Source organism: Chrysemys picta, chromosome 2 (genome assembly GCF_011386835.1).
Source record: "Chrysemys picta bellii isolate R12L10 chromosome 2, ASM1138683v2, whole genome shotgun sequence".
Classification (NCBI taxonomy): Eukaryota; Metazoa; Chordata; order Testudines; family Emydidae; genus Chrysemys; species Chrysemys picta.
In genome coordinates, this window is record NC_088792.1 from 177,744,730 (window position 1) to 177,758,054 (window position 13,325).

A 13,325-nucleotide genomic window follows, 5' to 3' on the forward strand; every position below is an offset into this window, starting at 1 on the left:
AAGGCTTTGTCACAATAACGGGAATTTGCTAGACAAAGATGTACAAAATAAAATGCAATGTGGGCTGAGGCAGCCAGCTCATCTGCTTGAGGCAGGACCAGAAACCAAGCTTTAATGGAATGATTAATGGAAAGGGAGCGGCTTATAAGGACTGAAGGGGAACATTTCTCCTTCCAGGATGCTGCTTGGCCTGAGAGAGATGCTTTTAAAGATAATCCTGTAAATGTATAAACAAACAAGTAGACACTTGATCTTAGCATTAAACTGTTCCAATTGTCTTTATGCTGTGTATTTTCCAAAGCAGACTAAATATGGGAGTGTGTTTTATCTGTCCTCTGATCCAAAGAGTTGATGTGCAGTTATTTTGTCCCTGACATTCATATGTGAGAGCGGTAAAGAGGAGAATGAATGCAATTGTCGCCAATATGTTTTTTATTTGGTCTAGCACTACAGATAAGGTAAGGTAAACATCACCATTTCCTTATATTGCGTATAACACTTCTTACATTCATTAGTAATAAGTCAAAGTTTCATGCAAAATAGTAGTGTACCCTAATAATTAGCCACGTGATTCTCTGTACAGTAGACCTGTCAGTGTCGCTGCCCTGCGGGAGGGGAGGAAGCCCAGACATTTCCAGACTTTGCAAAGGAGGAGAAGGGGTTTTCCTTTCTAGAAAATGTAGGAAGGGGAAAACCTAAACCCCTGTCTCCCCCCTTCCCACATACACACACACACACACACACAAACTAAATGCACATATGGGCAGGAAAAGGGAAAAACAGGAGCTGAAGTGGAGAAGCCCGGCAAGGTTTGGTAGAGCCCAGGGTCACTGGTGGAAGGGTGCGGTGGTGGAGATGATAGGTGGGTGGGTTTCCCCAGAGAGAGGTTGTGTGTGTGTGTGTGTAGCATTAGAGCCTGTGTAAGTTCTGTCTCCCGCACTCACAAGCCTCCCACTGTTGGTTCACTTCTTTCATTTTACCAGTAGAACATAGTTGTCATGGGAGATTATGGTGGAAAAGGGAGAGGTGATCTCTCAGGTAGCTATGTCTCATGCAGGAAAGAGACCTTCCATGTGGCTCTGCATTCATTGTGGAGTCAGGGCAGAGAATGGAGCACAAGACTGATATGTTCATGGTGATCAGTGTTGCTAAACAGGTGGGCTGTTGCATTTTGTACCAGATGGAGCTTTGTTTTATCTATAATGGGTGGTTATGATAAAGCCTGGAGGTCATGAAGGTGTGGTCAGTTTCCCTAGCCAGTTTAAACAGGGAGAGTCACATGGCAAATGGTTTAATAAAACCATATGTGCAAGTGTTGTATCAGTAGAATGCCAACTGGCCACAGCTGGAGTCAAGAAGAAAGACACATCTTTGTGTGCTGTTGGAAAAAATGCCTATAAGTCTTATTGCCTCCAAGCCAGGTATTGACTGGGGTCAGTCCCAGAGGTCATCTAGTCCAGTGGTTTTCAACCTTTTTTCATTTGTGGACCCTAAAATATTTCGAATGGAGGTGCAGACCCCTTTGGAAATCTTAGCCATAGTCTGCAGACCCCTAGGTGTCCACGGACCACAGGTTGAAAACCACTGATCTTGTCCATATCTAGGTCTTCCTTTTCTGGTGCGAGGACTGGACAGCCTTTAGACTTGACACAGGGAAGCAAAGAGGAGCATACAGTACAGTGCTAGGCTTTCCCATTACTTCAGGGAAACCTAACCTAGTCTTTCTTACTCATGATATCAGCAAACATACTACCGAGAACTTCTCTCCCTCTTTGAGGAACCCAACCACCCATTGTCTCTCCTCTCACCAGCTGGCTACAGTCTTCAGGCTTCATAAACGGAGTCCCCTCCACTCTTATTTCTTCTTACCTGCTGATTATTAGTCACAGATGAAGGGCCCTCCCTCAGGGCTTGACATTTTTGGCAGCTGTTGCAAAGGGGGGCTTATTAAGTCCCTGTCTACAAAGCCGATCATTAACCCTGGCCTGGCTCAATGTGGGGCCATATTTTGGACTAGGCCTCACTATCGCCCCATGTGAGAGACTAGAAGGGACTGATTTGAACTTTTGTGCATGGATGGGACCTGAGACAGTCAGCAGATCTCCACAAAGGCATATGTCATGAATAAGTAAATTGTCCTAATGTATTGCTTGCTTGTCATTCCTCAGACTCCCCATAGAATGACCAAACATCCCCATGTTATCAGGACCATCCCAATATTAGGGGCTTTGTCTTATATACATGCAACTATACCCCCCCACCGCCTAAAAAAAAAGTGTCCTGATTTTCACACTTGCTATCTGATCACCCTAATTCCCAATCACCAGGGTTTAATATTCACATGATTAAAACACATGGCATTTAGTATTCACCACTCTCAAATCTGAATGATTGTCCATGCTCAGAGCAGCTGTTTCCTGGGTTTGGCCCATACTGATATGTATCCACAGTCTCCACTTGTTCTGACTTTGTGGGAACTGGATCGTGCTGGTAAAGCAAAGCTGGTTTGACCACACCACAGTCTTCTTGAATCTTTATCCCTGGATAAACAGTTCCTGAGATGTTTTCTGCTGTATGGGTACAGTTCTGAGGATTTTTTACCTCACACATGTTGTCGCTGTACTTCACCACAGAGGGCTTGTAGGCCTGGTAGGATACTTTAGTAGTTGTAGTGATAACAGTTTGTAAAGCTGTAGCAGCTGGAGAGGGATTGCTACCATACCTGCAAGGATACTCCCCACTGTAGTAAGGGGGATTAGCATTTGCTTGAATCTGTCCATAATCACTCCTATCTCCGTAACCAGTTTTCCCCAAAATTTGTTTCAGCCCATGATGTCCACTATCAAAGTTTTTATCATGGGCATTCAATGAATTACCATTATACTGAAGTCCAGTCAAATTAAGGGGGTCTGTATCCACTGGGGTATTTGCAAAATCTTTGTAAAATGTTGGATATGAGCTAGAATTTATATAACTAGGAACTTCAAATTCATAGCCCCCCGGCCTAGGTAGAAAGATTCTTGGGTTAGGACACTTTTGGAATGGTGATGCCGTGTCCCCTTGGAAGCTGGCTGAGTCATAAGGAGCTTTGTAAGGGTCTGTATTTTGAAATGCAGGGTAAGGCTGAGCTGGAATTGGGAAGCTGGTGTCTGTAATGATACTGAATTTTTCTGGGCCTTCCATGCATGACAAATGATGAATATTGTTGAAATGACCACTGCTATCATGATACCTTTTTGTCTGAAAAGAATATGAAAACAGGTCTTTGAGATCCAGAAATAAAGATTGTACACATGCACACACAGCTCTATAGGCTTACTTGTATTATTGCTCATTGCAGCTTTGACAGCCTCTTCACTGCTTTAACAACCCCCTCTGTGCATAGGAGCAAAGCAAGCTGCTGTGGTGTCTTGTAAGGATTTTGTTATACCGTATGACTCACAATACATGGTTACACCATCTTTGTAATGAAAATGCAGATCTACAGTTACCTCCGAGTCTATAAGCTTCTTTTTCTGGGAAAGGTGAGAAGAGGACACTTGTTTCTTAATGGCACTTCTTCTTGCCTCTGTCTCCGATTTACTCTCTGGTCTAGGGTGGTCATGGACTCCTTTGGCCTGCAGTAGTGTTAACACATAATTTGCTTATCTAAAGACATTAATAAGTAGGCAACTAAAGCTTATGGTTATTTATTATTTTATAGCACCCACGAGAATGCTCAGTGCTTCACAGAAAAGAGAGAAGAAAAGTGCATGCTCAAACAGCTTACAGTCTAAACAATGGACTTATTGCACAAGTGTAACATGTACCAGGAAGGGACATAGGTGCTGGAACTAGGTGTGTGGGGTGTGTGGCCACACTCCCTTGGCTTGAAGTGGTTTCCATTATATATAGGGTTTACAGTTTGGTTCAATGGCTCTCAGCACCCCCACTATACAAATTGTTCCAGCTCCCCTGGGAAGGGGAGACAGATAGAGGAGCATGTGTTATGGAGGCATGATGACATGGTTACTCAGGTAAGCAGACAGATGGCTTCAGAGTTCAAATGTTTTGTGTGCTGTGTCTATTTTTAAACAACAAGGTAAAGAATTATTTTAATCAATGCTGTATACGTGAGTTTTTAGGCATGAACGAGGTGAGGTGCAGATGGGGGTTGAAGAATAGATTTTGAAAGGGCACCCCAAGCAAAAGGGACCGCACACAGAGAGCATGGAAATGTGGCAGAGAGGGTATCAAGGTTGGCATTGCGGGAAAAGGGGGTTGGGAGTGGCTGTTGTGGAATACAAAAGGGGACCAGCTCAGACATGTAGATGTAGATGTGATAAAGAGACTTGAGAACAAAGCTGTGAAGCTTGAACTTGATGGGCAGCATTATGGAGAGGCAGAGAAATGACACTAAGGAGAAGGTGACATGGTTGCAGTGATATGGGAGATTAATGATTTTGGTAACAGCATTATGGATGGCTTGGAAAGGGGTGAAGTTAGTAACAAAAGAAGACTGGGGAGAAGATTTCAGTGCAAGGTGTGAGATGACCTTAGCATGGGCCAGTAATTTAACCATTAGAGTGGAGAGGAGAGGGAGGTTGCAGATTAGTGATGCTGTGAAGAATTAAACAATGGGATTTGGTCACCACCTGCATGTGGGTGAGAAGGAAAAGGGAGGGAGGAGTCAAATATGATCCCAAAATTCTGGATTTGGATGAAGGAGAATACAGATGTTGTCCATGGAGCTCAGGAGTAGCTGAGAGGATCTGGGAGGAAAGATTAGGAGTTCTGCAGTTCAAAAATCTTAGTTCTGCTTCATAACAGCCACCATTAAAACAGTATACATCAGCTTTAAAGAGCTTGCACTGTACTCACTGACAAATGTTCTTTACTTTAAAAACAACTCTTCTCAAGCAGAACTGAAATGCATTCTGTAGAAGGACATCCAGAGTTGCTCTTCTGTTAAAAGGATTATGGTTCTATCTAAAACTTTCATTTCTCTACCTTTCTATAGTTGTGATTTTTGTCTTAGTTTTAGACCCTGATCCTCTTTGAAATCAATGAAACTATTTACGTGCTTATGTGTTTGCAGGAAAGGGCTTTTAGCTTGTTTAAAAAAAGTTGTGGAACCCTATCCAGATGATCACTATTGTAATATGAACCTATTGGTGAAGAAAGAATCCTCATGTGCTGAAATGACAAAAATCTGCTATAGGATACTATCATTTTGCTATTTAATTTATGAATGTTCATATTAAATATGGATTTTAATCTAAATGCTACTCAGGCCATTTAAGTTTTAAAAAGCAACCAGCACTAATGAGCCTCAGTGAAGCGGTCCCTTTAGATTTAGGCCCCAGTCCTGCAAACAGTTATGCTCATGCTTATCTTTTCTCACAAGCATAGTCCCATTAGCTTCAGTGGCACTACTCAGCTAGGTAAAGTTAGGTATAGGAATAACTAAAATAGTGTATAAAAATCTCCCTGTATTGAATAGAAAGAGTAAAATTGTTTTTAATCTGTGACTATTCTACTAAAGAAATATGCTTTTCAGTTTCTGCCCTTCTGTGAACAGTAAAATGGGAATATTTTGGAACACACAGAAGTTTAGGGAACATGATCAGAGTAATCACATTTATCCAGTGTACCACACTAGCCAAGCTTTCCTTTCACTTTCCTCTTAATTCAATAAAAGTTAAATATGAAGCATAGACCTCTGATGTTAATTCCTACACAGTGAATTAATCAAACAATCAATTAAATGAAAGTTCTTTTAATGGGGTAAAATCTAACCAATAGACATATTTAAATCCTGGTCAGTCCTTGTGCAGGCAAACCTCCCATTTTACTTGATTCCATACAGTTTATGCATGAAATTTAGCAGGAGAGTTTCTTCTTTAAGTAATATGGGATTCAGCCCATGTTAAGGGCTGGGAGTCTTGTCTGTGCAAGGACTACAGCATTAGGCCTTTAATGAAATTCTATTGTAAGAAATGTGTGAAGGAAAGAACAAGCCTCATGCTTGTAATTGTGTGTAATATTCATCAAGAGCTTTTATAAATCCATAGCAATAATAAGAAGTAAGGTAAGTTTAAGGACTATTTATATCTTACCTGGAAAAATATTGCCTTGCCATCAAGCCTCCAAAAGTTAGTGACTGGGTAGCCACTGTGTCCCCGGCAAGGAATTATCTCTAGCGCTGAGTTACAGTTTGGACAGACTTTCTCTGTGAAATCAGATAAGGCCGGTATTGAAGAGCATGGTTAAAATGGAGAAATCAGCTGAGAACACCGTCAGGTTCAACCACTCTATAACTGATCCTTCAATTAAACTCCAAATCAAAGTATAATACTCAAACAATATAAGGTACACTAAGAAGCACAGCTGAACTACCGTATATACTCGTTCATTAGCCCATTCGTTTATAAGCCAAGCCCCCCAAGATGGTTAGGTAAAAATAGCAAAAACTGTATGACCCTTTCATAAGCTGATCCTATATTTCAGGGGTCAGCAAACTTTGGCTCCCAGCCCATCAGGGTAAGCCGCTGGTGGGATGTTTTGTTTACTTGGAACATCTGCAGGCACGGAGTCCCTCAGCTCCCTGTGGCCGCGGTTCACTGTTCCCAGCCAATGGGAGCTGCGGGAAGTGGCACACCACAAAACAACAATGCGTTAGATATTCAATTCAATGATTCCATAGAGTTTAAAATCATCAAATTTTGGTGTAGACCCGTTTATAAGCCGACCCCCGCTCTTTGATGCGTCACTTTTTACCAAAAATATTCGGCTTATGAACGAGTATATACAGTGTATACTAATGGACTCGAGATGAATACTTGATATATTCACTTTGGACGTCAGGGATGTTTAGATTTAAATCTGAGTCCATTATGTAGGCCCATCTCTGCTGGACCCTTTACCAGACACACACATTTTTGAAATTTGGAGCGACTGCTTTACATCCTCTTTGCCACTAATAATAAGAGCAGGATAAGCCAGCTCTGTCTGTGAGTGGGAATTAGGTTAATTTGGAATCCCACCCCTCAAACTTCTCTCACTTTGTTGCTTCTGGCGGGCCTTGTCACAGATAGCAGGTCGGAGCTGCAGCCTGGTACCATCCGGCAGCGTGCAGTTCCTGGCACAAACCACCACTCCAAGGCAGGACTTCTTGAGGATCTGGCAGTTGTGGTTATTGGTGTTGCGCATGGCCCAGCCGCTGAGATGCCGCTGTGCATTCTTTTCCTCGACAGAGTAGATAAATCGCACATAGCCATCTGGCCACTCCTGGAAGCCATCAAAGTGCTTGGGCTCCTGTACCACAGTTGGGTTAGGGGAGAGGGGCAACAATAGAAAGGAAGGGGGAAGTGGAGACCAGCAAGAAAGAATGAGAACGTATTAACAGAGTACCTCAGCACAGTAAAAACTACTCAGTCTATCCTTTTTATCCTGTCCCATTATACATAACAAGAAGTTACCTGAGGAAGTTAAAGAGAAGTAAGCTTAGAACAACAAAAGGAAATAATACTGTCCTTAAAGCACAGCTCTATTCTAAAACATAATCCTGTAAAAATAACATTGTCGGGTTCCATGTCCAATGCCGCTCAATAACTCTAAATTAAATGTGCTCAATTTACAAGCAAAAAGAATTTTTTTTAAAAACTGCCAGCTCTGTAAACTCAATCTGGGTTGTGAGAATCAAACTGGGCTCCTTCCATTTTGCCCAACTCCGCCAATAATAAAACTGTCTGTGATCAGTGACACCTTTGCGATACAAAACTCTTTGGTTTACACAGTTGTAACTGATTGGCCAGCAACAGGAACTTAATAAACAGTTTGATGCACAAGGACAAATAGAATCCAGCTCTCATTCTCTTATGCTGTACCCATTTCAGGATTTAGGATTTATAGATTAATAAAAACCAGAAATATTCTGAGTAAAAGTTTTGGTTATGCCACTATTTCTTCTAATGTATTTAATAAGACTTGAATAGACCCGTCACCAAAATAATGTTAATTGATTATAAGTATAAATAATATATATTTGTGGAATATGCTCAATATAGTTTAAAAGAAGCATGTTTTGAAATTGGGATATTAAGACTTGCTTTCAAAAAGTTGCCAACCAAAATGTAATTTATTAGAAAAATGATAGACTGAAAGAGGGGTTTTTTTTAAACCATTTTCTTTGTTGGCCAGTAAAGAAAAGTAAGATCCTGATCCTGCAAAACTTAGTCATTTGCTTAACTTTATGCCTGTAAGTGATCCCCCAGTATACACAATGGGACTACACATGTGCATGAAATTAAACTTGTCCATGAGTGTTTGCAGAATTGAAGCTCAAATGATTAATTGACAAGCTTTAGGGACTACAAAAATAGATTTTAAAAGAAACAAGCTATTGGGGGGCTAAACCATTTTTAAAAATCCTGAATGATGTATTAAATATTAAAATCTATTAAACCACTAGACAATTCAACAAACTTGTAAAACATTTTAAATTATTTGAATGATAGACACCATCTGCTAACAAAGAGATGTCAAAGGCAGCTAAGATTTAAAAAGGAAAAATAAATAATTCATCCAGAGCTGTTCAAATCATCATCTGTCAAGTCCGACTTTTATTACTAATTGTTCTATAAGCAATGATGGACATCAAGATATTTAGCTCAGACACTCTGCTTCCTTCCCAGGACCTGAAGAAGAGCTCTGTGCAGCTGGAAAGCTTGTATCTTCCACCAACAGAAGTTGGTTCAATAAAAGATATTACCTCACCTACTTTGTCTCTATCAAGATATCATTTTACATTTGAAAATGGAAGTGTCTTCTCATTCATCACAACACTCAACTTCATCAGAGGCTATAATGAAACTGTAATTCCAAAAAATATAAACTAAGCTCTTAAATTCATTATTTTTTTTCCCATCCTGTGATTGTATTGCTTTAGCCATGTGCAGGAATATATGATTTTTTCCCCTGTGTTAGATTGAAGTACCTTTTACAGTTTCCGATTGCCTGCATAATTGAAGAGTCAAGCAAGGCAGTTTCTGAAAAATTTAAGGATTTGGAGAGGTTTTAACTTATGTTGCATCATAAGGTCCATTAGAGAAGATTTTTTTGAATCACCAGAATCAATTTCTGATTTGCCAGATAAACCTACTGCGTGAATATGGAAAGCCTTAAAATTCTTCTCCATAACCCCTCTATTCCATGGAGTAACAAATAAGGTGAAATCCTGGCACCATTGAAATTGATGGAAGTTTTGCCATTGATTTGAATGAAACCAGGAATGCATACATTGTCTTTTATAACAATGCAAATCAATGGTTTTAAACTCTCACTCTGTACTTGTAACTTGGACATTGAGGTCCTGATACTGCAAAAATATATGCACAAAAGCAACTTTATTCAGGCATGGAATCCCAGTGAAGTGAATGTCACCTGAGTAGTCTCATTGATTTCAATGGGACTCCTTGTGTGAGTAATCTTTCGCAGAATCAGGCTCTTAATGTTCCATACTACTGAATTCTTCCTCAGCAGAAAACATTCTCCAAACCATTAGTTTTTGAATTATATAACAAAGCCTACTTTATATTCTTTAGAATCCAATCAAAGACTGAAAGTTCTGACTAAAAGGGATTTTGGGTAGGTAAAATCAGGAAATCTCTTCTTCCAGCTTCATCCCCTATTGCATGAGCTCTCATACTTGCGGGCGCAACCACAGGGTGCGTGCGTGTGTGTCTGTCTGTCTAAAACAGGTTTCAGGGAGGTTGAGACCAGCCTCCCTTTCTTTATAGCTAGGTGGGAAGAGGGTCCTGAAACTTTGTTTCTGTTTTAACATTGGTCTGGAAACCCTTGAGAACCATTTCGCCACTGGACCTACAGTAATAGCTAATTTTAAACTTATTTTAAGGGGGGCTTTCTATCGCACTCATAAATGTTTTCTAATCACTTAAATATATATGGAAGTATCTGAATATATTTATAAAGGATTAAAATAACTGTCCCCCATCATTCTCAAGAAATCAGCAGTTGATGTCCGCATGCTTAACAGCATGTCCCACCTTGTATTGAGCTGGGCGCTTCTGAGTACCTTTCGTAGGCTCTGTAGTTGGAAATCATGTCTCTTTCACCAACAGAAGTTGGTCCAATAAAAGATATTACCCTTGTCTTTCTCAGTTTATACCAGTCTAAGTAAAGTAGTCTGATAAACAAATATACAATGATATGACCAGGCACAAAACTATCCAAACATACACAGTCTTTCTTATAATTTCTTGTTAGCACAGAATTAAACTATAGCGATCACTCTGAGATCTCGTTTCTTTTCTGACAAATTTCAGAAACCACAAAGACCAAAACCATTGAGCAAACAAACATAGCAGAAGAATAATTTTGGTTTCTTTCCTTTACAACTTCAGATTCCGGGTTGTCTACATTCCGATTCCCCAGTCCACTTAACCTCACCGATCTAATTTGCCAATATGAGACAAACTCTGAATTTTAACCAGTTTTATTAAAACCTTTACTCCCGAGTCCAGAATCTACGTCTCCTGTGCATGGGACTTCTCAGTGCCCCGAGGCAGCCACGGGACCAGGCTGTACAGTTCTGAAGCATGTCCTTGTTAGCTTTAAAGAAGTGCTTGAATTCTGTATGGGCAAATATTAGCTGTTCAGTTGGGGCAGTGGTCCCTCCTTCATTCTGGGCTGGCTACAGCCGAGCGAAGAGCATCGCCGTGAGAGATCAAATCCCTGCTCCCCCAACCCACAGCAGCAACCACCTTTCTCTCCATCCTACCTGAGGCAGTTTGGGGTCATTGATATCCCAGGTTAGCTTCATCCCGTAGGAGCACACGCAGTCCGAGTCTTCCAGGGGGCCCTTGGACATGTTCACCATCGGCTGGCAGGGAGCTGCCCCCTCTGCTCCGGGACGCTACGCAGCAAGAGTCTGAAAACTGGAGGAGGACTTAACAGAAACCGAATTGCAAAGGAGAAGCGGCGCGCGGGGCAGCTACTGCTTGGCCAAGGCGCTGAGTTTAGCAGGCACGTGCAGTGCTCGCGCTTTGCCCTGTCCGGGGACTGCGGTGCTGAAAGGAGCGGGCAAATCCTGCTCCTGCTCCGCCCTTTGATTCCCGCTTTTATGCGTGGATGTGAGACAGTCTCCCGGCTTGCCCTGTCCATCTCCCTCCCACATAGCTGGTCTGTGTTAAACGCAGGAGGGGCGGGGGGGGGGGGGTTGCTTTGTTTCAAGGCCGACTCCTCCGGTCTAGTCACTGAGCGCGAAGGAAAAGTTTGGAAATCCGAGACACTTGAACACCGAGTCACTGGACAACCAGAGCCAGCCGCAAAGGGCAAAAGGGGGCAGCGGGAGCACTACAATATTGCAAAAACAGGCCCAGTCCTCAAGGTCAGCGCGCAGGCCGCTTTGGTTTGTAATCACCCTGTGTTTAGCCAAGAGCGCAACCATCTCCACTGACAGGGCCGAATAACGGCTTACGGGTGATAGTCACACCTGGACAATTGGTTTTACAGTCCTCTCCAGGCGCACCTTCGAAGGGAGGCTTTGAATGCAGCGCCTATGAGTGGCAGGATGAAAACACGAAGCTACTTCCACGAGTATTTTATTGTTTATCTATTCTGTTTTGATACCAGGCTTAGGGCAAGACTAACTCTAAAACACAGCTGGAAGGCAAACCGAAAGGCGTTCCCCATTCACAGCACAGTCCTGAAATCTGGCAGGCACCTTTACTTGCATCAGTGGGAGTTTTTACTCCGATAAATAATGCAGAATGAATGAACCTCCGAAACGGTCCTAAAAGTTGACAACTAATATACTGCTACTGTATGAAATTTCACCCCCCCCCCGCGTCTGATTTCTAGAAACTAGAAATGAGACATGAAGGACAATAATGAGTTTAAGGTTATACTAAATAACCAAGATCACAGCTTGTCTCTCGGTTTTAGATCAAGCCTTATTCATTTGGTCTTCAGTTCTGAGTGAGGCAAGTAGCAAGTGTCCAAAGTTTTGCCTCCCCAGTAAGACAATATGTTCTATATGTTGTGCACACACTGGTTCCGATCATGATTTATGTCGCGGAGGGGGAGGACTTCTAAAAGTACCTGCATGCTAGAATCAGTGCAAAAGGCACGAGATTACATATGTGCAAACTCTACAGAGCTGCATTTTTGCTGATCTTGTAGCAAAAACTGCCTGATTCTTATCCAGCCCTGAAATTTCAGGAGGGCATGATACACCTGTGCTCCTCCAAGCCTTCTGGTATGGTACATGGGAAGATGTTTCGATCAATCACTAGGTTCTGAGGCTCCTCTCTAGCTGCTGCTATCGAATTCAGCAGCAGCTAAAACCACTTGTGGTTGTTTAAAATTCGGCAGTACAAAAATAATTCCACTTCACTTTCCCCTGAGTTTGTGGAGTAGCTGCTGTTTACCCGCGTCTTGTGTGAAACCTGGAGTTCTATCTGCTAAACACACATGCGGCTGGAATCTACATTGCAAATCTATTTATCCCAAGTTCCATCCAGTCAAGCCTCCTAATGAAAATCAGAGAAGAATGGATGCAGGTGAAACATACTCACTTCTTCTCGGGTAACAGGGCACCAGAGCTATACAAAAATAAACCACCCTATTTCAATAACACGCATCAGCTGAAATCATTGTTTGATAATGTATTCCTTACTTCTTTCCAAACACAATTAAATGCAATAGTTTTCTTTTTCCCCACAGTGCAGCTGATCATTTTTGTAGCTGCTGCGGGATACAGTTTGTAGAGGAACTAGGTCTGCGATTGCGGATATCTTCCTATTTAGCAGAGCCAACTCATCCTGCGATCGTTCCTCAGACAAAATTCTCATGGAAACCGATGGGAATCTTGCTCGAGTGGATTTGCCTTTTCTGTTGTGTGGTTGCAGCTACGCAGAGGTTCCAGCTGCAGGAACCAGGTTGCTGCTCATCTCCGCTGCAATGTCCCCGAGACACAAAACCACGCAAGCGGCTGTCTGTATCCTCATTTATCCGGAGGTGCTTTCCGAAAATATAAACGGACACAGTACTAAAGGCCTAAGCCTGCACCATTGAAATCAATGGGAGTTTTGCCGTTGATTTCAATGAGTCCAGGATTGAACCTTTATTTTGCACGATATATCACTATTTGCAGCTTGACACAACTAGCACTTATTAAAGAAATCCAGATCACTAACCTCTAATTTCAAATATGTCTAAAGTTTGTTATGATCTGAAAAGACCGCTTGGGTGTGATACTTATAACTATGATGTAGCCTATTGTTCTTTAGCTTTATGCATATATACCAAAAAAACATGCTGCT

The 13,325-nt window shown here is 41.8% G+C and overlaps 1 protein-coding gene across 1 annotated transcript; it reads right to left on the reverse strand.

Moving 5' to 3' along the window:
• Nucleotides 1-419: 419 nt before the first annotated feature.
• On the reverse strand, nucleotides 420-11,006 carry GCM2 (glial cells missing transcription factor 2). Its single transcript, XM_008165345.2, has 5 exons — nucleotides 10,781-11,006; nucleotides 7,044-7,296; nucleotides 6,099-6,211; nucleotides 3,492-3,617; nucleotides 420-3,240 (listed from the first exon to the last, which is right to left on the reverse strand). Exons 1-5 carry the CDS (start codon nucleotides 10,877-10,879, stop codon nucleotides 2,362-2,364), a joined length of 1,470 nt encoding a protein of 489 aa, XP_008163567.2. The 5' UTR covers nucleotides 10,880-11,006; the 3' UTR covers nucleotides 420-2,361.
• Nucleotides 11,007-13,325: the final 2,319 nt, after the last annotated feature.

Bases quoted from the DNA above. Each gene is read 5' to 3' on its own strand.
- GCM2 (XM_008165345.2), bottom strand. From the start codon at position 10,879: ATGGTGAACATGTCCAAGGGCCCCCTGGAAGACTCGGACTGCGTGTGC. The intron at 3,618-6,098 runs GTAAGATATAAA...ACACTACTGCAG, and splicing joins GCAAGGCAATATTTTTCCAG to GCCAAAGGAGTCCATGACCA. The intron at 3,241-3,491 runs GTAACTGTAGAT...TATTCTTTTCAG, and splicing joins AGAAGCTTATAGACTCGGAG to ACAAAAAGGTATCATGATAG.